Source organism: Stigmatopora argus, chromosome 15 (assembly GCF_051989625.1).
Source record: "Stigmatopora argus isolate UIUO_Sarg chromosome 15, RoL_Sarg_1.0, whole genome shotgun sequence".
NCBI classification, from domain to species: Eukaryota; Metazoa; Chordata; class Actinopteri; order Syngnathiformes; family Syngnathidae; genus Stigmatopora; species Stigmatopora argus.
In genome coordinates this window covers 1,251,801-1,274,959 of record NC_135401.1, presented here as the reverse complement: position 1 = coordinate 1,274,959, position 23,159 = coordinate 1,251,801, and the positions used below count along the sequence as shown (strand labels likewise).

The 23,159-nt window shown below is 37.6% G+C and overlaps 3 protein-coding genes across 3 annotated transcripts; all 3 read left to right on the top strand.

The window, feature by feature from the left end:
* The first annotated feature begins 816 nt into the window (after nucleotides 1–816).
* On the top strand, nucleotides 817–3,363 carry commd8 (COMM domain containing 8). Its single transcript, XM_077621660.1, has 5 exons — nucleotides 817–978; nucleotides 2,189–2,344; nucleotides 2,445–2,597; nucleotides 2,823–2,978; nucleotides 3,226–3,363. The coding sequence occupies exons 1-5, from the start codon at nucleotides 934–936 to the stop codon at nucleotides 3,244–3,246; spliced, it is 531 nt and encodes a 176-aa protein (XP_077477786.1). The 5' UTR covers nucleotides 817–933; the 3' UTR covers nucleotides 3,247–3,363.
* Nucleotides 3,364–3,503: 140 nt separating this feature from the next.
* gabra2a (gamma-aminobutyric acid type A receptor subunit alpha2a) lies at nucleotides 3,504–13,116 on the top strand. The gene is made up of 12 exons (XM_077621662.1): nucleotides 3,504–4,287; nucleotides 4,363–4,449; nucleotides 5,416–5,697; nucleotides 5,974–6,059; nucleotides 6,263–6,369; nucleotides 6,467–6,534; nucleotides 7,839–8,059; nucleotides 8,513–8,595; nucleotides 8,708–8,851; nucleotides 9,540–9,692; nucleotides 9,771–9,973; nucleotides 10,783–13,116. Exons 4-12 carry the CDS (start codon nucleotides 5,995–5,997, stop codon nucleotides 11,092–11,094), a joined length of 1,356 nt encoding a protein of 451 aa, XP_077477788.1. The 5' UTR covers nucleotides 3,504–4,287; nucleotides 4,363–4,449; nucleotides 5,416–5,697; nucleotides 5,974–5,994; the 3' UTR covers nucleotides 11,095–13,116.
* Nucleotides 13,117–14,394: 1,278 nt separating this feature from the next.
* Nucleotides 14,395–22,780, top strand: gabrg1 (gamma-aminobutyric acid type A receptor subunit gamma1). The gene is made up of 8 exons (XM_077621659.1): nucleotides 14,395–14,554; nucleotides 14,713–14,780; nucleotides 16,026–16,246; nucleotides 17,438–17,520; nucleotides 19,870–20,007; nucleotides 20,081–20,233; nucleotides 20,743–20,945; nucleotides 21,385–22,780. The coding sequence occupies exons 1-8, from the start codon at nucleotides 14,497–14,499 to the stop codon at nucleotides 21,664–21,666; spliced, it is 1,206 nt and encodes a 401-aa protein (XP_077477785.1). The 5' UTR covers nucleotides 14,395–14,496; the 3' UTR covers nucleotides 21,667–22,780.
* The last annotated feature ends 379 nt before the right edge of the window (nucleotides 22,781–23,159 follow it).

Below are 23,159 nucleotides of genomic sequence, written 5' to 3'. Positions count from 1 at the left end.
ACGGAGCAACCACAAAAAAATATTTTGCAAAAGTTGTTGTCAATAAAAGAAGGTTAAATATTCACAACGTTCACTGAATTAAAAAAAAACTGCCAGAAAATCTCCATTTTGTCCATAAAAATAATAACAAAAATAGTAGTAGTATCACTGTTATGATAGCTATACTTCATAGTACAGTATACTGTACATTGTAACGAAGTAGTGCCAAACAACACACATCCTTGACAAATCTCTGCTTAACCTCAATAACTGGTCGCGTTCAGATATTTTTGGGCAATTTTAAAAAATGATCGTAACTCAAATATACAGTGCTTTATAGTTAACTTGAATCTAAAAAAATGAACAAACAGAATGAAACAAGTATCTATTCTAGAGCTATAATTTCCCTTTAAAAAACCGCGAGCTTTTATCCCATGACAGACTTACCCTAGTTTCAACGTCGAACTGAAGATTGACGTCAAATTGTGGCCACTCATTCGCGATTTTATAACAAAATCAGTTGTTACTGTTCGTATCTCAAAGGGAGAAAAAGCAGCACTGCGGGCGATTGTCTTGTCACAACCGTTTTTTTATATAACTGTGCTCCTTCCGCTTCGTTTCCATTTTGACGTATCAATAATGACTAAACGTAACATTTGAATGAATGAATGAAAATGTAATATCCTTTTATTAACACATTTTGTCACAAGGGTTTGAATATTTTCACTTTTCAGTTGATTTTTGTTTTCGTTTTTTTTTCGTTTTTTTCATTTTTGACGTCAAATTAACGTTAACAATACGCGATTGGAAAATACCGTTATTGATATTGTTGACACTAGATTTACATTTTTCTTCAAATATAAAAAAATGCAAAAAAAAGAAAAAGAACGCTTCCTGTCACAATCACGTGACTCGTTGCTAGTCAGGTGACAAGAAAGCGGAAGTGGAAGAATTATGGCGATACAATTGACCAACGTGCCTGTTACGGAGTGTCTTAAAGTGAGTGTAAATGTTTTTATTTTTGTTGTGGACGTGTAAAAATGTTTTTGGGGAAGTAGCAGGGGTTTACTAAAACTAATTCCTGAGCTATTAAGCTACGTGAATGAATTTAAAGTCAAATGAACGTTGGGTTACGATATTCTGATTAATTACAAACTAGACTCTTTTTTTGTTAAGCATTAATACATTTAAGCTTTTGGTCATTACGCAAAAATAATTGTCATTAGTGTAACGTTGCAATTTCGTGTGTTTATCAATATCTGTCGAGGGTTTATGCCCACACGTGTTTTGGGAAAGAACGTTAATTACCCCTTGGTAATTACGACTCTTGTCCAGGTGCTAAAAACTTAGGTAGTGGCTCCGTAGTCGGTAACCGGTCAAATAACCTATATGGCCCCATTTGGCCATTTAGCCGGTAAGAATTCTGTGTGGGGTAAATAGTAAACTACATTTTATAAGGTATATTTGCTTAATGTGATAATTGATAAGGACCTTTATATAAAGATAACTAGGCTAGAAACAGCTATAGGCAAAGTCAAATCCTTTTTTGGAATTTAAATTTGGCAATAATTTCTAAAATTCTTTACAAATACTCACAATATTTGGCAGTTATTATTTATTTTATAAGTGTTAAACTTCCCACCAAATTTGATAAAGATCAGATGGACAGTTAATTTTTTTTCCTGTTCTCCCAATTAGCATGCAATTGATAGATTTTAAGGTATTTTAGGTAATGACTATTATTTAACATTGAGTGAATAGGGGATTTTCTAAACCATTCAACCAATCTTATTGAAATTTGATGTGTTATTGCCACTTATAAAATAAACAATAACTGCCAATTATTGTGAGTATTGCTTTAGAAATGGGAGAAATATTGCCAAATTTCAATTCTCATAATGGATTGACTTTGCCTATAGTCTACATTAAAGTAGTATCCCTGTGTTTTGATGACTCAAAGACAAATCGGAGCTATATTAATATAATGCTGAGACAGAGTACTGTTATTTGATAAATGTTGTGAAAATATGAAAGGAGGGTAAGGGTTTACTATATAAATAAATAAGATATACTGTCACACCGGCCCCTGGGACTATTTGACCGGTTACCGGCTACGGAGCCATTGCCAAAAACTTAAAACAAGAAGAAGAAAAAAACACATCAGTCATGCTTTTAGTTGTTTTTTTTCACGATTACCGTGTGACTGCAGTTGTGTCACAGGGTCGTGGATGGAATTTGTGGACGAGAACCTCCTTGTAGAGGAGACTACAGCAATTTGTGGAACCTGGAGGAGTGGATGGAGCTTATGAACTCGTTAGCTGCTCTCTTCCGAATGTCGGTGGGGAATGGCACCTCTGATGAGGAGGTGAGATGGCATTAACGGGTCGTGTAATAAATTACTTTGGGGGGGAAGATATTCTCAGATTAAAAATACGGACTGAGTGTGTCTCATTTGTTGTGTTCAGGTGCTGGCTAGCCTGTCGGAATTGAGCAGTAGCCACTCAAAGGCTGTGCTCAACGTGCTAAAAGCCAGACGAGAAGAGATTCACAATGCTCTGCTGGAAAGAACCAACTCTATCGCATCTGCTACACTGCAAGACTTTGACTGGCAGCTTAAGGTGAATTAATACAGGGACATCTCGCTACTTTTTTTTTAAGTCATAAAAAAATCGTGATAATCGAGGTATTACTGTACTGAGATTGGAAACTGAACTTCTACCTAGGCAATATATGAAGAAGAAAACAAAACAAAACAAAACATATCCTTCACGTTCTGGTAAAATGCAGCTAGCAAGTTCGGAAAGTAAAGGTCTGTTTTTGTAATGCATATCTTCTGCCACTAGATGGCACTATCCAGCGACAACATCTCATCTCTTCAGACTCCCCTTTTAAATCTCAACTTGGATGTCAGAGAGAACGAAGCTTTGAAGCCCATCATCATGGAAATGAACAAAGAAGAGCTTAACACGTTCATCAATTCACTCGAGGCTGCTAATAAGGTAAAATGTCCGAATTTGGTTCTCAACTCTCACTTTAAGACCAATTCTCATGCCCCCACCCTCAAAATATTAACTAAACCAATGTCATAATAGCGTTTCGTTACTTTATCGTACCAAATTCAGACTTTTGAAAACACTACTGAAGGAGCTAACAACATAACTTCATCCATCCCAAACTAGGTTTGCTCCAAATGCTGAATTTTTCAACAAACTTAAGTGTCCCTTGTGATTTTTTTTTTTCATACAGGTGCTGCTACAGTTGAAATAACAAAGCAATTATGGAACCAGTTCTTACCTCCAAATTAGAAGCACTAACGACATATGACCTGGTATACATCAATGGAGTTAACCTATATGATACCAATAAAATGATGTGAACAAGGTTTGTCCTTTCTCTATCCTAATTTTTGCTCCACGGATAATGTTCGAATTTCAATTTATATGTTTATTAAGTTTAGCCTTATATTGTTTAGCAGCAAAACTAATATATCTTTTAATTGATTAAAAAAAAATCATGAACAAGCAGTCCTTAATGTTCGGAGCTTTTAATTAATCCAATTTGATTATATTCATCGTATATATTTATTTATAAACTATTAATAGCCCTAACAAAAAAAATAACTACCAAGTATGAGCATCCAAGTAAATAAAAACCAAAAATGTAAACTAAATAAAAATGAATGTCAATAGGCTATTAGCTTATTTTAGCTTAGCTTCCCTCCGCACCGTTTTCCAACTTCAGTACGGAGAAAAAAAAACATAAATGCATCTTACCCCGATCAAACTGTGACAACAATTGTAACGATTACTCAGAAGCATTACAAATATGTACTTGATTACACAAGTGTGATTTATTTTTATTTTTATGACACTTCAGGAGTGCGACTGAGATTTGAGCCACATCTGGTCTCGTCCAATCAGTTATTCCCATTTTCCAGTGGAACGTGTATAACCTTAGCGAGTATATGACAATTCCAAACTCATCTTTTCGGTTGTATTGCAGTATGTTGATGTTTTCTCTGTCCTTGCTGGTCATTCTTACAGAAGCTGAGATTTTGTTGATGCGGTCAGAAGCAGCGATGAGGTCAACCTCCTCACTTGAGTGCACGTGTGCTGCCAAGAATATGCCTGCTCTGTCTTTTTCCTGTGTTTATATTCAGCTCAACGTGACTGTACTTGTGACTAAGCATTTACGGAATCCCCTCTGCGACCTTTTGACGGCAGCTTGGTCCTAACCGGGCCTGGAAACACGCCGTCCGATGCGATGAGCGTCATCGGCGCCGGCGGGAGACTGCTTTCCATTTGAGAGGTCGGTGGATTTAACACTTGTGGGCTTTGTATTTCAAAATGTACTCAAATGTGGGGGTGTTTTCTTTTCTTCTAGCTTTGGGAACTGGAGTTTTGCTCTCCTTTCTTTGTGCTCGCAAGCTCTGCTTTCTCAGGGGGGCTCTATTGCAAGTTCAACTAAAGGGTGCGTTCAAAGGCCGCTCGGAGAAAAGAGTTTCAATGCTGCTTTCTAGTCTTTTTGTCCTGTTTTTTTTTCTCCTCTGCTACTATTGTCTTAATGATTTTATCTTGCATTTTTGATTTGCAAGTTCAAGTAAAGGATGTGTTCAAAGGCTGCTCGGAGAAAAGATGTTGCTTTCTAGTCTTTTTTAACTGTTTTTATTCCTCCACCCTACTATTTATTTCCTTATTGATTTCAAGTTCAACTATAAGGTGCGTTTAAAGGCTGCTCGGAGAAAAGAGCTATTATGTTGGTTTCTAGTCTTTTTGACCTGTTTTTTCTCCTCCACCCTACTATTGTCTTATTGATTTTATCTTGCATTTTTTATTTGCAAGTTCAACTAAAGGGTGCGTTCAAAGGCTGCTCGGAGAAAAGAGCTTTTATGTTGCTTTCTAGTCTTTTTGACCTGTTTTTTTCTCCTCCACTACTATTTCCTTATTGATTGCAAGTTCAACTAAAGGGTGCGTTCAAAGGCCCCTCGGAGAAGAGAGTTTTCTGTTGCTCTCTAGTCATTTTGTCCTGTTTTTTCCCTCCTCCCTACTATTGCCTTATTTTTTTTATCTTGCATTTTTAACATTATCCTGCACAAGGGACTAAAGATTTAAAATTAGCCTTTGTCTATAATCTTACATATTTACATGTATATGTATGATTTATTGATTTTATTATTTCTCTGTTCGTTTGCTATTTGTGCTCTTCCCTACTTATGTTGACTACTTTTTATTTATTATTTCTTACTTATTTATTGATTATTTATTTTTTTGTTTGTTGTTGTTCTTTGTGTAAAGCTTTAAATCTCATTATACTTGTATAATGACAAAATAGTTGAATCAAATAGGAAGGTAAATAAAAATCTGGGTCAATTGGATGCGTTTTCTTTTTTGTGGAAATGATTGAAGGTGATTTTGTATTTCTTTTTTTCTTTTTCAGGAATATGGAATATTTTGTCAATGAAAAAGGAGCACGAAGCCATTGGTTGACGTATCCGTGCCAGAGAATAAAGAGAGCTGACCTGCTGACTATTTAATAGGAGCTCCGTCGGGTACTCCGCTCAGTTGCTCGGTCGTGGACCAGGGACGAGGATACCGACCGAGACGCCGTTGTTGGAACTTCATCTTTGAAAATACTTTGATTCCCTTTCAAAGTATTCAAAATTGGCACCTACCACTTTCTCAACAGGATCAGCTGCAGCGGACAACTTTCGTATTTCAAGTATGTTACTCTACCTCGACGAGTGTCATGAAAAAATGTGGACAAATATGTCCATTTTTTTACGAATTTCCACATTTGTTATTTTGGTCTTAACTCTAACTAATGAAAGGAAATCTGCCAAAAAATTGTGAATTTGGAACTGATTTTTTATTTTTTTTAATTACAGCATTGAATTTCCCAGTTTTTTTTTTCCCTCCGCATCAAAATGTAGCCGCAAAAAAATACAGACAAAAAATTCATACGTTTCATGTTTCCCTGTTTTTGTTTCACTTTTAGGAGCATCAGAGGGTGAAAAAGATGAGAGGACGACGGCGCCTTTGTTTTTTTGCTGTCTCGGTCTTCGTGATAGCGATGCATAATCGGTAAGTTTTAGCGCATATTTACCTCCAGATTCCCAGCGGGGGGTGTTAGAAGGCAGGCTCTATACCTGAAAAGCTTATTTTCTATGTCCAATTATTAACAACCGCTGGCTAATTATTTTTTTTTTAAACTGACATTAGTATAATTGAATTAAAAAGTTGAAACATTTCCCCTTGTGTACTTTTTTTCCTTTTTTTTTTTTTAGCTCCGAAGCCGATTCCAACGCAACACGCAAAGACATCACCACCTTCACTAAAATCCTAGACAGTCTGCTCGATGGTTACGATAACAGACTGCGACCCGGTGTGGGCGGTAAGACTGATTTTTTTTATTGCAATTCCCTTTGCTGTTCTATAAATCGGTCCTAAAACTTAGTTTGTTTTACTACCACTTTTTTTGTTTTTGTTAGACCGCGTGACGGAAGTCAAAACGGATATCTACGTGACGAGCTTTGGTCCCGTGTCTGATACGAACATGGTAAGTCAAAGACATTTCATAAATTGTCTACTATTATCTGTCAACCTCGGCCAATTACTCTCCCTTATTAATGATTTAAAATTCCCCTTATTAAACGATTAAAAAAAACCTAGATACAAGGTGGCATATATTTACTCACATAGGGTGCACTTAAAAGTCTAAAAATGGATGGGGTGCTCAATCAGTGTGCACTAAATTCAAGATTCTGTAGATGTCTACACCCTCTTTTTTTTCGTTGCTTAAAAGCTTTCTCCAATTTTCCACTTCTGGATTTAAAGCAGGCCTCCGTTTCACCTGTCTTCTGACAAAAGTGGTTTGCGGTGGGCCAGACAGAGAAATGGACGTGAGACTATGATCGGGGTGACAAGCGCAACTAAAATAGGGAAGATGGACGCATGTTTAATTTATTGTCCATCCTCATCAAATTTGCAATAGATCATTTCACTCCACCTCTAAAGTATGTGTGTATATGTATATATTACGTGTATCTATATGTGTCTGTGTGTGTATATATGTATGTGTATATAAGTGTGTATGTGTGTGTATATATATGTGTATACTATATGTATGTATATATATATACACATACATATACACATACTCATATATATACATATACACATATATATACATATACACATATATACATATACACATATACATATACACAAATATAAATACACACACGCACATATATATACATATATATACACATACATACATATATATGTATATATGTGTCTATATATATATATATATATAAATGTATATGTATATATATGGAGAGAGAGAGATGTGTGTATATGTGTATGTGTATATGTATATATGTGTATATGTGTATATGTATATATGTGTATATGTGTATGTGTATATGTATATATGTGTATATGTGTATATGTATATATGTGTATTTGTATATATATGTGTATATATATACATATACATATATATATATATAAATATATATAAATATATATATAAATATATATATATATATATATATATATATATATATATATATATATATATATATATATATATATATATATATATATATATATATATATATATATATATAAATGTGTATATATGTTTCGAGGCGTTGAAATTAGAAATTTGGTACTTTTCTGAAATAGTTGCCCCCCCAAAAAATTTACGTGACAATTATTTTGGATTTCCAGAGTTTAGAGAGGTTGTCCTGAGTCGCAGAGTTTGCGTTGCATTTCCGGGTAAACTCCTGAAATTCCGGAGTAGTTGGCAGCTCTGATAATACGATATGTGTTCCTGCTTTTTTTTCTTCCCAGGAGTACACCATCGACGTGTTCTTCCGTCAGAGTTGGAAAGACGAGCGATTAAAGTTTCACGGACCAATGAACATTCTTCCCCTCAACAACTTGATGGCCAGCAAGATCTGGACTCCCGATACCTTCTTTCACAACGGCAAGAAGTCAGTGGCCCATAACATGACCATGCCCAACAAACTTTTAAGGATTATGGAAGATGGAACGCTTCTCTATACCATGAGGTAATAATAATTTCAGTCTGTTGTAGTTTAAACCTTTCCATCTCTGATTTGGAATTCAACTAATATCCTTAAAACAACTGAAGAATCCATAAGCACATAAAGTGGGTTTTGATCAAATACCTAATCGAGAAAATTTCATAAAAAAATTCTACATTTAGAAAAAGACATTTTAAAAAATGACCAATTAAAAAAAATATATATTTTAAAAAAGATATGATTTCAAAATTAGGAGGAATATATTCATGAATTCCTCCTTTTTGTTTTTAAAAAAATATTTTCTCCAATTTTGAAAGATTGTAGATCTGAAAACTTTTGTAATTTCTATTTTCTCCTGTATTTTATTTTTAACTTAACTTTACATACAACAGTAAACCTGTTGTTAAATACTATATTGCCGAGCACAAAGCGCGCACCACACGATAATCACTGCCCTCCAAATGCTCTTATTTTCAGGCTGACGGTTCAAGCGGAATGCCCCATGCACCTGGAAGACTTTCCCATGGACTCTCACTCATGTCCTCTTAAGTTTGGCAGCTGTAAGTATGGAATAACTCGCCAATGTTCACCCCCCAAAAAATCTTTTTGTTATGGTTCCCACGTTAATGACAAATAAGCTGCCATGAGAAATTTAATCTCCTTCTTCTTTAGACGCCTACACAAAAACAGAAGTTACTTACATTTGGACTCGGAATGCTTCCCAGTCTGTGGACGTGGCGGCGGACGGATCCAGACTCAACCAGTATGACTTAGTGGGCCAAACAGTGGGAAAGGAAACCATTCAATCCAGCACTGGTAACCATTAATACTCGTTATTTTTCATTCTATCCTACCTAGTTTGGAATTAGCTGGAAGGAAACCCTTGACCTAGATTTCTAATCATGGACCATTCATTCCTTTTCTGAACCGCCTATCCTCACCAGGGTCGCGGGGGGTTCTGGAGCTCATTCCAGCTAACCACGGGAATCAGTGGACAATCAATCGCAGAGCACAAGGAGACCAAAAAAAAACCAATCACACTCCTGGCCATTTAGCATTCAATTAGCTTAGCTCAGCTTAGTTTATTGTATCTTATCTTAGTTTAGCTTAGCTTATCTTAGTTTAGCTTAGCTTGTTTTATCTTAGCTGAGCTTAGCTTAGCTCAGTTTAACTCAGTTTATCTTCATTTAGCTTAGCTTATCTTAGTTTAGCATGCATGTTTTTGAGATGTGGGAGGAAACCGGAGTACCCGGAGAAAACCCACGCAAGCCCAGGGAGAAGATGTAAACACTACACAGTGAGGACCCACCTGGGATCGAACCCACAACCCCAGAACTGCGAGGCCTGATCATGGGCCATTCCAGTAATAGAAATAATATGTTCCTTCAATTTGGACTGGGAAGGGCAAATGAACAAATGTGATGTGAATGAAGGAATTCCCCCCAAAAATTGTGATTAAATTATTTATTTGTAATTTTTTTATTTTAATTTTTGTTTCCCTCAGGCGAATACACCGTCATGACTGCCCACTTTCACCTGAAGAGGAAAATTGGCTATTTTGTCATCCAGACATATTTACCGTGTATCATGACGGTCATCCTCTCCCAAGTTTCTTTTTGGCTCAATCGGGAGTCGGTTCCTGCCAGAACAGTTTTTGGTGAGTCCAATACAGAATGAGCCAATTTGATTTTTGGAATGGAGTTTGATGTAAATTCTATGACTTTTTGTATTCCAGGTGTGACCACCGTACTGACAATGACCACCCTGAGTATCAGCGCCCGCAATTCTCTGCCCAAAGTGGCGTACGCCACAGCGATGGACTGGTTCATCGCCGTGTGCTACGCGTTTGTCTTCTCCGCGCTCATCGAGTTTGCCACGGTCAACTACTTCACCAAGCGAGGCTGGGCCTGGGATGGAAAGAGCATCGTCCACGACAAGGTAGCGTTCCTTCCGTCCTCCTTTTGTGTGATGGCTTTCATTTTCAGCAACACTTTTAACACTAGAAAAATGCATTGCTGAATGAATCAATGACCTTAAATGCTCACACCACAATGGTAAATATTCTATTTTCATTGATAAATAGAAAGGGATTCATTTTCCTAAATTTTAGATTTAGAAAATATATATTTTTAGAGCAAATTTTAAAAGAAAAAAATTCCAGTTTTCCCTTTTATTTCTAAACAAGAAGAACACAAAAACACTAAATTATTTTAATCATTTGTTTTTTTCTGTAATAATCTTCAGAAAGCGTGATTTATGGGTGTGTGAGCTTGTGTGTGTGTGTGTGTATGTTAAGATTCTCTCGCTACGTTTGTCCAAACCGTGCAACGTAGCGAGTTGAATTTTTTTATCGTGGTTAGAAACGACTGTCAGATCCTAATACACTGTCAAAGTGGTGGCCTGGGGGCCAAATCTGGCCCGCCGCCTCATTTTGTGTGGCCCGGGAAAGTAAATGATGAGTGCCGACCTTCTGTTTTAGGATCAAATTCAAATGAAGAGTATAGATGTATATTAAATTTCCTGATTTCCCCCCTTTAAATCAATAATTGTAATTTTTAAATCCGTTTTTAGTTCAAAAATCATTTTGTAAAATCTAAAAATATATTTTAAAAAAGCCAAAATTAACATTGTTTTAGATCTATAAAAACGGAAAATTCAGGGCTTTTAATCCGCGAACCTTGACATCCATTTTCACTAACACAATTCTCTATCTCTTATCACTTAATCTGACGGCCTTTTCCCCGTAGAAGAAGGAATCATCCGCGGTGAAGAAAAACAACGCCTACGCCGTCGCCGTGGCAAACTACGCCCCCAATTTAAGTCAAGACGCCACCTTGGCGACCTTAGCCACCATTTCCAAAGGTGCCATCGGCGACGCCGGCAAGACCTCCTCGGGGAAGAAAGCCGAACACGGCAAAAAGACGTTCAACAGCGTCAGCAAAATCGACCGCATTTCCCGCATCATGTTCCCGGTTCTGTTCGGGAGCTTCAACCTGGTTTACTGGGCCACCTACCTCAACAGAGAGCCGGTCATCAAAGGTTTGGATCATTCCAAATAAGGACTTTTCCCACGTCAAATTCTGTCAAATTCCATGCACATACTTGGGATCCTCACCACCGTATAATACGCAATATTTTCAAAGGACTGTACGTCGTTACCGTATTTTTCGGACCATAAGTCGCAACACTTGGGGGGAAATTTATTTGATAAGATCCAAAACAAGGTGCAGACAAGGCATTTAAAATAGAAATGATCATAACAATAGACGGCAATAACATGCTGAATATAATTTTTATGACAAAAAAGTTTCAAAGAAAATTGCGTATTTTCTCGCATATAAGCCGTATTTGTAACAAAAAAAATGATGGCTTATATGCTCTTAAATTAGACTTGACATGTACAAAACCTGCAAGGTGACAAAGACAAAACGTCATAGCGCAAGACAATGCGGCCGATATGGTCATTTATTTCAAAATAGAGAAAATGTGAACAGATAAAATGCTTAACAAAATTTATTTTGATGTCTGCGAATGAAATTCAAGAAAAAAAATGCATCTTGCATAAATCGTGGAAAAACTCAGGGCGCCGCCATCTTTAAAAAAAAGCGTCCTATAGTCCGGAAAATACGGTATATTCGATTTGGTGAGCGTGACTGTGTCAATTTTATCATGTATTATTTGTTTCATGTTTTTGTAATTTACAGTTTTATAACCTCACAAATGGCGTGTACAGAATTGGTGTTTGAAAACCTGTAGTGAAATAAGAGCTGTAATCTTTAGGTTTGCGTAAGTTTTATAATGCTAGTCTGCGCCTAATTTAAAAAAATAGAATTAGGTTTTATATAAAGTTTTAACTGGGCGGCACGGTGAGAGAGTGGTTAATGTCTCGGCCTCACAGTTCGGGGGTCGATGGTTCGATCCCAGGTCGGGACTCACTGTCTGGTGTTCTAATTGGGCTCGTGGGGGTTTTCTCCGGGTACTCCGGTCTCCGCCCACATCGCAAAAACATGCATGCTAGTCTAAATCGATGCTTAATTGGCTTTGATATTAATGAAGAATCTAGTGTAAAATTTATTGAAATGTTACCAGTTGCAGTGAAAGGATTTTTTTTCCTCACAATGTTGTGACATAATCCTTTTTACCCAAATATGGTATCGGTGTAACATTAATGTATGCTAATAAGATTTTCTCAACAACAACAAAAAACATAAATGTCACAGTTCCCAAACCACTGTACAATTTTTAACCTTGTCTTTTTTTAAACGATAAAAGTCCAGCAACTACTGTATTTTCATTCCTGAATTTTTAATTCACAGTTACCTTTCTGGACAGGTTTTTTTCTCAAGGGAAAAAAAACTAGTAAAAAGTACAGTAATCCCTCGAATATCGCGGCTTCAACTTTCGCGGTTTCACTACATTGCAGATTATTTTCTGGATAATTTTTTTTAAATTAAATTGTTTTTTTAAAATGAATAAAATTGTGAAAACCAACGCGGAAGCTACTCCCCAGTTCTCCGCTTGCTACTAGGACTCAGCACTGAAGTGAAAAAAAATTAATATATTTTTTTAGGGTAGGGTTACCCCTATTTAAAAACAAAAACAAAAAATATTTATATATATATATATTTTTTTAATAAGGGTGACCCTACTTTGCGTTTTTTCGTTCATTGCGGCCATGTCTGGTCTACATTAACCGCGCTAATCGAGGGATTACTGTAATACTTGATTCATAATAACAAAGACCTTTGACCAAGGTCCAGATTAGACCATGAGGATGCGATGCTAAAATCTGAAATGAGAATCCAACCTTGACAAGCACAAGAAATGAAGCTCTCTCCATCCAGTAAGTAGTCCCTCCCCCTTCCCCATCCTCCTCTTCCTCCTCCTCTTCCCCTCCCCCCTTCGAACACGGACCACCGTCGCACCTTTCTCATGCTAGCGACCTAACAATTAACCTCAATATTTCCAATTTCCGAGAGACCTCCTTCCAGACGTCTCCGATTCCCCCCGGAAAGCGCCTGGCCCGGACGACCCGCGTGGGACAGAGTCATGAGGTCGTGCGTGCTCTTCGCCATCCTCGGATTCTGGTAAGCGGACGCACGCGGGGGGTGGGTGGGGGGTGTCGGAGCCGTAACGGGATGGCGCTCTGGGGGATTTGTTTGGCTTTTTGGAATGAGATGTTTTGGTTGTTTATGATTAGCTTTTTGGATGAGATGCCATTAGGATGCGGTAGGGATGTTGGTGCTGTTGCCTAGGAAACATCTGGAGAGAAATTGCAGCGAATAGCAGGGCTACAGTACCGCATAATGACAATGCGAAATACTACTGGCTATCCCAAGGGGTAGGGTACCTATGGCTCGGGAGCCTCGTGTGGCTCTTTTGATGGCTGAATACGGCTCTGAGGTCAAATATGGAAACCGCTGGTGAGAGAGAGGAGGTCCGAACGCACCAATAGGAGCGTGGCGTTGGCGCTGTGGCGTTGATGCCGCCTCTAATGGCTTTTTAATTGTTTTTTTTTTTCATCAGGGGGCGGGAACCTTTTGGACAGAGAGACAGTAATCCCTCGATTGTCGCTTTTGTGATTTTTTTCCGCTATTAATTATTTTAAAATATATATATATGTATATATTATGAGTCCTAGTAGCAAAAGTTTCAGCGTGGAATTTCACATTTTTATGAACTTTAAAAAAAAAATTGACTAATGTCATAAGAAAAATATTATTTAAGCGGCGCTAAAGGTGGATTTTAATTATAGGTTAACAGAGCATCTTATTTTAAAAAATCTTTTAAAGTTATTATTATTATTGTTTTAAATCAATTTTTTCATTTGCTATTATTTTTTTTTTACTTTTATGTTCATGTACTTCATTATTCAACCTATACTTTGCGTTAAATACATTTCCTTTCAAGTAAAAACAAAAATAATGAATTTGAGTATTTTAATCTACTTTTATTTTTGTAATTAAAATATTCCTATTTTTTCAATTGTACTCTCCAATTGAATTTCCTATATGTGCACATTTTTACCATAATTATTACTCTTTTCATCTACTTATGTATTCCCCCAACTGCTCTTTGATTTATACCTTTAGGCATCATGTTTTTAACTCATTACAATAACCGTCCAATGACATTCGTTTGCAATAATCGGACATAAAAACAAAGTATATGCTGATCGTTTTAACTCATCTTTAATTATAAATACAGTATAATATTGTCAAACCCTGCACAAACAATAATATTAGGACGCTTTCTACGAGTTTTTAGTTCTCGCATTACACAACAACGAAAAGGCTATTGACAACGTCTACATTTCTTTGTATGTATTGACATTTTTTGGTCTTATTTCCCATTTCAGCGCCGCCCTTCAGCCCGCGAAACAAGTAGAGGAGGATTACGAAGACGTTCCCATCAATAAGACCTGGGTCTTATCTCCCAGGGTCTACGAAAGTGACGTCACCATGATTCTTAATAAACTCCTGCAGGGCTACGACAACAAACTGCGGCCGGACATCGGGGGTAAGTCGACTTCTTTGTTCTCTTTTCATTTCTTCCTCTATACGCGAAACCTTCAAAATAGCCGTGACTGGAAATTGAAATGAAATAAAACCATATCACCCATAGACGTCCAATCTTTACTATTTTATGGTATTTATTATGAATTTTGATTTTCTCAGTGAGGCCCACCGTGATTGAAACAGCAGTTTATGTCAACAGCATTGGACCGGTCGACCCTATCAACATGGTGAGAAGATTTATTTTGCTTATATGATTATGTAAATATATATACTATATACCACATGTGTCAAAGTGGCAGCCTAGGGTCCTAATCTGGCCCGCCGCATCATTTTGTGTGGCCCGGGAAAGTAAATGATGAGTGCCGACTTACTGTTTTAGGATCAAATTAAAATGAAGAGCATAGATGTATATTAAATTTCCTAATTTTCCCCCTTTTAAATCAATAATTGTCATTTTTTAATCCATTTTTTCTGTGTTTTTAGTTCAAAAATCATTTTGTAAAATCTTAAAATATATTTAAAAAAAGCTCAAATAAACATTGTTTTCGATCTATAAAAACGGAATATTCAGGGCTTTTAATCCAGTTCTTTTAATCCATTTATAAAATAAAAAATAAAAATATTATATCTAAAATGGTCCGGCCCACGTAAAATTAAGTTGACGTTAAAGCGGCCCACCAACCAACCCGAGTCTGACACCCTTGCTATATACTACTATATATACAATATATATGATATTTTAAATTAAAAAAAATAGCTGTAGTTTTCAATTCATTTTCTATACTTGGTATTTATTTTTAATCCTGTACTAATTCTATTTCTCCATTTTTTTTTTCTATAATTGATAAGTGTAAGGGCGCGGTGTAAAAGTGGTTAGAGCGTTGGCCTCGCAATTATGGGATCGAGGGTTCGATCCCAAGTTGGTCCTTACTGTGTGGAGTTTGTATGTTCTCCCCGGGCTGGCGTGGATTTTCTCTAGGTACCCTGGTTTCCTCCCACAAAACATGCATGCTAGGCTAATTGGATGCTAAATTATCCCTAGCAAACAATGTGATTGGTCATTTGTCTCATTGTGCCCTTCGATTGGCTGGCCACCCTTTCAGGGTGTCCCCACCTGGTGGCCATAGTTGGCTGGGATAGGCTCCAGCACCCCTGGCGACCCATGTGAGGATAAACGGTACAGAAAATGAATGAATACTTGTTGAATGTAAATTCAGGCATCATGAGGTTTTAATTAATTCAACATCAAAAGTAGTACTTAAAAAAAAAAAAAAATACTCTTACTGTAATTAAATATTTACCCATATTAACGCACAATGGGACTATTCACTTTTTCACTAATTGAAGTTTAAATAAAATATAAAAGTTACATATAAAAAAATAAGAGTTTTCAAATAAATTTGGATGTTGAATTGCTATTGTATCCTTTTTTTATATATATTTTTTAATTCCTTTTGCGCACGTTTTTCCAGGAATACACCATCGACATCTTTTTTGCCCAGACGTGGTACGACGGCAGACTGAAATTCAACAGCTCAATGAAGCTGCTCATGCTGAACAGCAACATGGTAGGCAAAATCTGGATCCCCGACACCTTCTTCCGAAACTCCCGCAAATCCGACGCCCACTGGATCACCACGCCCAACCGCCTGCTCAGACTGTGGGGCAATGGTAGAGTCATGTACACGCTCAGGTGAGATGAGAGACGCCGACTACGACCGCTACGCTCAATCGTGGCCTTCGATTCGTGCCGCGGTACCGGAAGCGTAACGCCAAACACACGCGCTGCTTGCGTCAAATTGATTGATTTGAATGCTTTTATCATATAAAAACCGCAGTGCCAACAATAACAACAAACAAATGGACTAATAAATAATCAATAAATAATAACAATAAACAAATCAGCATCAATAAATAAATAAGAAATAATTAGTATAGGTAATATAATTAGTATAAGTAGGGAAGTGCACAAATAATAACAACAACAACCAAAAATACACAATCAATAGATAATCAATAAGTAATAAATAATTAAGTAGTCAGCATAAGTAGTGCAAAAATAACAACAACAAAAAATCAGGCGAACCAGTTATAAGTAATAAATAATTAATTTGTCAACATAAGTCGTCAACAACGTAAGTTGGGAAGTGCACAAATAACAACAACAAAAAGACATTAATAATCAATACATAATAACGATAAATAAATCATCAATAAATAAGTAATACATAATTATGTATTCAACAACAAATAAGTAGTGGAGTGCAAAAATAACAATCAAAGAGACAAATAAATTATCAATAAATAAATAAGTAGGCAACATAAGTAGTCAACAACATAAATAAGTAGGGAAGTTCACAAATAACAAAAAATAGTCAAACAAATAATAAGTAATAATTAAGTAGTCAACAACATAAGTAGGGAAGTGCATAAATAACAAGCAAACGAACAGATAAATGAATAAATAATAATAAATAAATTAAGTGATCAATACATTAGTCAACATAATAAAAAAACATAAAAAGTGCTTTTTTTTAGTCGCGCCTTGTAGTGCAGAAAATACGGTACTTGAAATTGATATAGCGTTTTATAAAGGCATACCAACTCAAAATAATTGTGAATTTTCCCCCAAAAACACATTTGACTACACATATTAAAAAAAACATTCTTGTCTGCTTCAAACGCAATTTCATTTACCAAAGCGCTATTCCACTTTCCACTTGCGGCATGAATCCAACGCCATTTTTAATCCTGTCTGAAGTCTGTTCAGCATAAAACCAACTGGCCAGATACTATTTGTTGTCCGTGCCGCTTGACTGTACGCATCTGTACCAGCGTGATATTCTTGTTTGTTGGTGTGACGATCCAATTCTGTTTTTGTCAGGTTGACAATTAACGCGGAGTGTTACCTTAAGCTGCATAACTTTCCAATGGACGAGCACTCCTGTCCGCTGGAGTTTTCAAGCTGTAGGTGCTCAAACGTCTCCTCCTCTTCCTCCTCCTCCCATTCTAAACACGTCATCTCGACTTCAAATTCTTCACTTTGCCTGGAGACTAGGGTTGGGTACCGTTTGCCTTTTTATTACATTAGCCGTCACTACTCGGGGGTTCTTAAAAATAAATAAAAAAATTAATTTAAAAACACTTCCGGCGCTTAAACCACCCCTTAAAACATAACTAGTTTTTTTTAGTATGGTTGAAACATTAATGAAGCCTCTTAGTGGACAAATTAATCTTGTTTCGCTTCGGGTTTATTGGCTACCATTGACACTGTTAGACGTTCAATTCGTTTTGAGTGGGTTCAAATTTAACATTTTTGTTTCTTAGTTTATTATGTTTACGTAGTCGTTTTCTTCCTAAGAATAACAATTTTAAATGTGAAAAGCAAACTGTAAGCTAATAAGTTTAAATAAATCCTAAATGCCTTTTATTTCTGCTTTGAATTCGAACTAGCGAATGATTAGCATTAAGGACTAACGGTTAGCATTTGAGAATTAGCGCATTAGCTAGCTAATGCTAATTCTCGAACTAGCTAATGATTAACATTTGAACTAACTGTTGGGGTTTGAGAATTAGCGCATTAGCTAGCTAACGCTAATTCTCGAACTAGCTAATGATTAGCGTCAAGAACTAACGGTTGAGAATTCGCGCGTTACTCGCTAACGTTGGCATGCAGACTTGTTCTTGCGATGAAATTAATCTAATTGCGGCTTTGAGGTGCACTGTTCAAATGTTAGAGGATTATTCATTTCTGGTATTTACGTCTGCGTGTAATGTTAGAAAATAGTACAACATAATGTGCTAATTATATATATTTTTTGGGCTTCCTTGACTGTAGCTTGTGGATACCAACACTGACGTCAGGCTTGTTTTGGGGGATAAAAACAAAACTGGGACTGGGACACCAAACCGTACCTTTTTATTCTGCCGGGTTTCCACCGGTAGCTTCGGAACCGCTAACGCTAGTTACGGGGTTTCGGTACCCAACCCTACCGGGGACAACGGCATCTCAGTCGGCTAGCATACAGGCTAAGCCCATTTGTTGTCTTTGGCAAAAAGATCCATCCGCTTCCAGCTGCCTTGTCAGAGCCTCTTCCAATCTATTATTTGCTGTACTAGAGGAGAGAAGATGTCATTGGTAGCATTTGCTCTGACAGACTTGATGAATTATACACCCTCTGCAGTGTGATTCATGGCGTCTGCGTCACCCTTCACTCGTCTCTTGTGCTTCAGACTCATGTCCTCGTCCACACGCCGATGAGAAACGCAGGTGTTTGTTTGGGCCATTGCAGTTAGACTCAAATTCAACAAACGAGCATATAGATTCGTTATCTCAGGCGGCAAAATATGGCTCTAAATTAATCACTGTGTCACAATTTCAAGCTAATTTTGCTTGGAGAAAAATCAGGCCGAAGAGTTCAAAGGTCATTTTACTCAATTTAATCTGAATTTGCGTTAATTTTCTCAGCAAAAGTAGTGTTGCACCGATTGTGGTATTAGCGTCAGTACTGATACGGCACTCAAATAATGTACGTAATAAATACTTTGCCGGATCTAGATTCAAACTACAGGTCACTTCCTGTTTTTGTTTACTTTCTGCTCTTTTGCGGCCTTTCCGTGTCACTTCTTCATCATTTTCTTCAATCTGTTTATTTTGAAATCCATCCTGTTGATTTTGGTCCATTCCTGTCTCACTTCCTGTTGATTTTGGCGGACTTCCTGTTGTTTTGGGCCCATTCGAACCTTAGCATGTGTTTATCACTAGGATAGCAATTTTTGACTTTATTTAAAGGTTCTATGAAATATCCCAAAAAATTAAATGGCAACACTAGTGTCATTTTACTCGAATAGGATTGTCTCTTTCTTTTCTGTCACTTTTTGAATATTTTCTGCATCCAAAATATGGTCAGCTAAAAAAAAAAGAATCAGTGCAACTCTACAACAACAAGTGAGTTTACGGTGTGACCAATTTTTTTTAAACGATGATTTTTAAGTCAGTATGCTCGTTTGAAAGAATTTCAGGAGTCCCAGCTTGTTACTTCCATGTAGAATGCTGTGCTTGAACCTTTAAAGCAGCGGTCCCCAACCACCGGTACCGTCCGACAAATTAATATTAACATTTCCAATCTTGCTCTCCCACTTAGTCATCCGTGCACCCGCGTTTTTGGTCCCAAGTTGTCGCCCTCCCCAAATTCCAAAAATAAGAAGCGCTTTTTAGGAAATGTTTGGGGACCGCTGCTTTAGAGAATGCGCTCCACCACGGTTAATTCTATTTTTTTCTACATATCTACGTGTTTTCTCACCGTCTGTTCTTAGACGGTTACCCCCGCAACGAGATCTCCTACCGTTGGCAGCGACGAGCGGTGGAAGTGGCTGACCAGCGTTACTGGAGACTCTACCAGTTCGCATTTGTGGGGATGAGGAATACCTCGGATGTGGCGCACACCCAGTCAGGTAGGAACCTCTCTGTTGGCTTTTCTAGGGATTAAATCATTCATTTTTTTGGACTCTGTTCGTTGTTTTTCAGGGGAATACGTCATCATGACCATCTTTTTCGACCTGAGTCGGAGGATGGGTTATTTCACCATTCAGACCTACATCCCGTGCAGCATGATCGTGGTCCTGTCCTGGGTGTCCTTCTGGATTAATAAGGATGCCGTTCCAGCTCGCACCTCTTTAGGTTCTATGTCGTCTTTTTTTTTCTTGAAATCACCCCTAGAAAAGAAGATTTCAGATCACTCTTAACAAAGTGGTGACCCGACGGAATTACGGAAATATCCTTGAATTTGGCCCTGTTGCAAAATGGCCGCCCTGAAGCAATTTTGCTAGGGCCGTTGAATGGCAATTTTACGCGAAATGAGTACGTAACTAGTAGATGTTCTATCCATTTAAAGTGGAAGGCCGGTTGCAGGAACATTTTGCTGCCTTTCCTCCCACTTCAAATCGATTGGACGGTTATAATATTGCTATCATTTAGCAAAACTCCATTCAAGCTAGTTCTGTATTCATTTCAATAGCAATGCATTCACTTTGATGGGATTCGCCTCAGATTGGCGGCCATGTTAGTAGGGGCTTCACTCTCTTTCCACTTTAAAATGATTGGACGTCTCCCGTCGTCAGCAGCAAAAATGTAGCGATGTTCTCACCAAAAGCATCTTCGCAATTAATTTTTCGGCTATTTGCTCTCAGGTATCACCACCGTGTTGACGATGACGACCCTCAGCACCATTTCCAGAAAGTCCCTGCCCAAAGTCTCGTACGTAACGGCCATGGACTTGTTCGTCTCCGTCTGCTTCATCTTCACCTTCGCGGCCCTCATGGAGTACGGCACGCTGCATTACTTCACCAGCAACAGGCAGACCAAAAAGTCCAAAGCCAAGAATAACACACAAGTACGTCATACTGTATTACTGTTTTCTTTAAAAAAAAAATGGAGCACCAAATTTTCATTCCAGCCGGATATATTTAAAAGGATGCATGATAATTATCCTCATCACAAATTTGTATGATACTACATTCATTTTCTAAACCGCTTATCCTCACAAAGGTCGCGGGGGGTGCTGGAGCCTATTCCAACTAACACCTTTAATCGGCGGCCAGCCAATCGTAAGAGCACAATGAGACAAACAACCAGGCCAGGGACAATTAAGCATCAAGTTAGCCTAATATGCATGCTTTTGGGACGTGGGAGGAAACCGGAGTACCCGTAGAAACCCCACGCAAGCCCATGGCGAACATGCCAAACTCCACGCGGCGAGTACCGACCCGGGATCGAACCCACGTCCCCAGAACCGCGAACATGTACTAAATGATAATTTTATTTTCCCGCAGAAACCCACAAGTATGACCAATCTGCACTCTGGCCCCTCCCTCCTGCAAATGAACAACATCATGCACTACCACGACGACGACGACGATTACGCCTACGATTGTTTGGACGGCAAAGACTGCATGAGCTTCTTTTGCTGCTTCGACGACTGTCGCTCGGGCGCTTGGCGAGAAAACCGGATGCACGTGCGAGTGAGTAAGATCGATTCGTACGCCCGAATATTCTTCCCCACCGCTTTCGGCCTTTTTAACGTGGTTTATTGGATCGGTTATCTTTACCTATAAAAAAAACGGGAACCTCAAGGAACGCCGCTCCGAGTTTTTTTGTCTGTCCAATCATTTTGCAAGGAAACCTATCCATATTAGTGTTGCGCCCATACCGTTTCCGCGGGTGGGTTATCTGCCAATACCGATTTATTTATATATATATACAGTGGTACCTCGAGATACGAGCTTAATCCGTTCCGGGACTGAGCTCGTATGACAAGATTCTCGTAACTCAAGCGGAAGTTTCCCATTGAAATGAATGGGAAACAAATTAATTCGTTCCAACTCTCTGAAAAAAACACCAAAAACGGGATATTGGATTGAAAAAAATGTTTTATTTCTTATAATCAGCTGGCGGCAATCTTGTGTGTGGCGATCAGCGATTGGACAGTAGATCTTGTAGAAGACAAACATAAATGCAGCGGATGATGTCATTTTAATCAATACGCATGCCGCATGATTTTCTAAGAACAAAACAGCTTTTCAGTCAACTTGAAAAATTCAAAATTCAAATCTGAAATTAATATGTCGCATTGCATTGTCTGAAGGGGCAAATGTTTTATTTCATTCTTTTTAGTTCTGCTTCTACACAAGCAAGAATGTATTTAAAACTGCAATAACCTATGCAAAGATAAATATTGTTGGTCTCCGTGTTTGTCCTAACACAGGGTGTTTTTTTTTTTTTTAAATCAATGTATTTATTATAATATATCATCATTTTTAATGTACATATTAACTACGCCGCTTGGCCTGCTCTATTTATCGATTCATTATTTTAAATTAAAACCATATATGTATATTATATGTCTGTTTTACGGGAAGCTCCAATTATTCAGTCAATGGCCGCCATTGACGGCAATAGACGTCCAATCCATTTGAAGTGGGAGATCGTGTGAGAATTTCAAGACAAATGTTCTAATTCGATTGGACGCCCCACGGCAGCGTGCCGAACGATTTTCGACGCCGTCGTATTTGACGTTCCATAATGCGCCAGACGTTTTCCCATATGACCGAAGCCATATTAAACGAAAAAGACACACGCCAACCAATGGGATGTCATCATTTTTAAAATGTCTGTCTAATTGTATTGTGATTACCCAATACACTGTGCCAAAATAAAGTAGTGCCTGGAAAAAAAGGTCAAGTGAGTTTTTATTTCTGTCATATAAAAAAAGACCACTAAAATATACCGATAGTATTTTTCAGGTAGGTTTTATGCCAATTAATAAATAATAAAGCGCCCAATATAGTGCCCGGCTCAATATTTAACAGATATCTGATGTATTCATGGAAAAAGTGCTTTTCTTTTAGAAAAAAAGCCTTATAAACAATGTATGACTCAAAAAATGCATTTATGGTAAAGTGCACTCTGAGATTCCATACATGTTTTTAGCTATAGAAAAATATACATGTCATATTTCCCACTCTCTGAATTCGCCACTTTTGAAAGATTATCCAGAAATATTTTATTTTTTTTACTTAGTAGGTGGAAGTCGCGCAAAATATTTTGA

Excerpts from the sequence above, each read along its gene's own strand:
- commd8 (XM_077621660.1), top strand. The coding sequence starts at position 934 with ATGGCGATACAATTGACCAACGTGCCTGTTACGGAGTGTCTTAAA. Across the intron at positions 2,345-2,444 it reads ATGGCACCTCTGATGAGGAG|GTGCTGGCTAGCCTGTCGGA; the intron begins GTGAGATGGCAT and ends TGTTGTGTTCAG. Across the intron at positions 2,979-3,225 it reads CACTCGAGGCTGCTAATAAG|GTGCTGCTACAGTTGAAATA; the intron begins GTAAAATGTCCG and ends TTTTTCATACAG.
- gabra2a (XM_077621662.1), top strand. The coding sequence starts at position 5,995 with ATGAGAGGACGACGGCGCCTTTGTTTTTTTGCTGTCTCGGTCTTCGTG. Across the intron at positions 6,535-7,838 it reads CCGTGTCTGATACGAACATG|GAGTACACCATCGACGTGTT; the intron begins GTAAGTCAAAGA and ends TTTTCTTCCCAG. Across the intron at positions 9,693-9,770 it reads TCCTGCCAGAACAGTTTTTG|GTGTGACCACCGTACTGACA; the intron begins GTGAGTCCAATA and ends TTTGTATTCCAG.
- gabrg1 (XM_077621659.1), top strand. The coding sequence starts at position 14,497 with ATGATTCTTAATAAACTCCTGCAGGGCTACGACAACAAACTGCGGCCG. Across the intron at positions 16,247-17,437 it reads AGAGTCATGTACACGCTCAG|GTTGACAATTAACGCGGAGT; the intron begins GTGAGATGAGAG and ends TGTTTTTGTCAG. Across the intron at positions 20,234-20,742 it reads TCCAGCTCGCACCTCTTTAG|GTATCACCACCGTGTTGACG; the intron begins GTTCTATGTCGT and ends ATTTGCTCTCAG.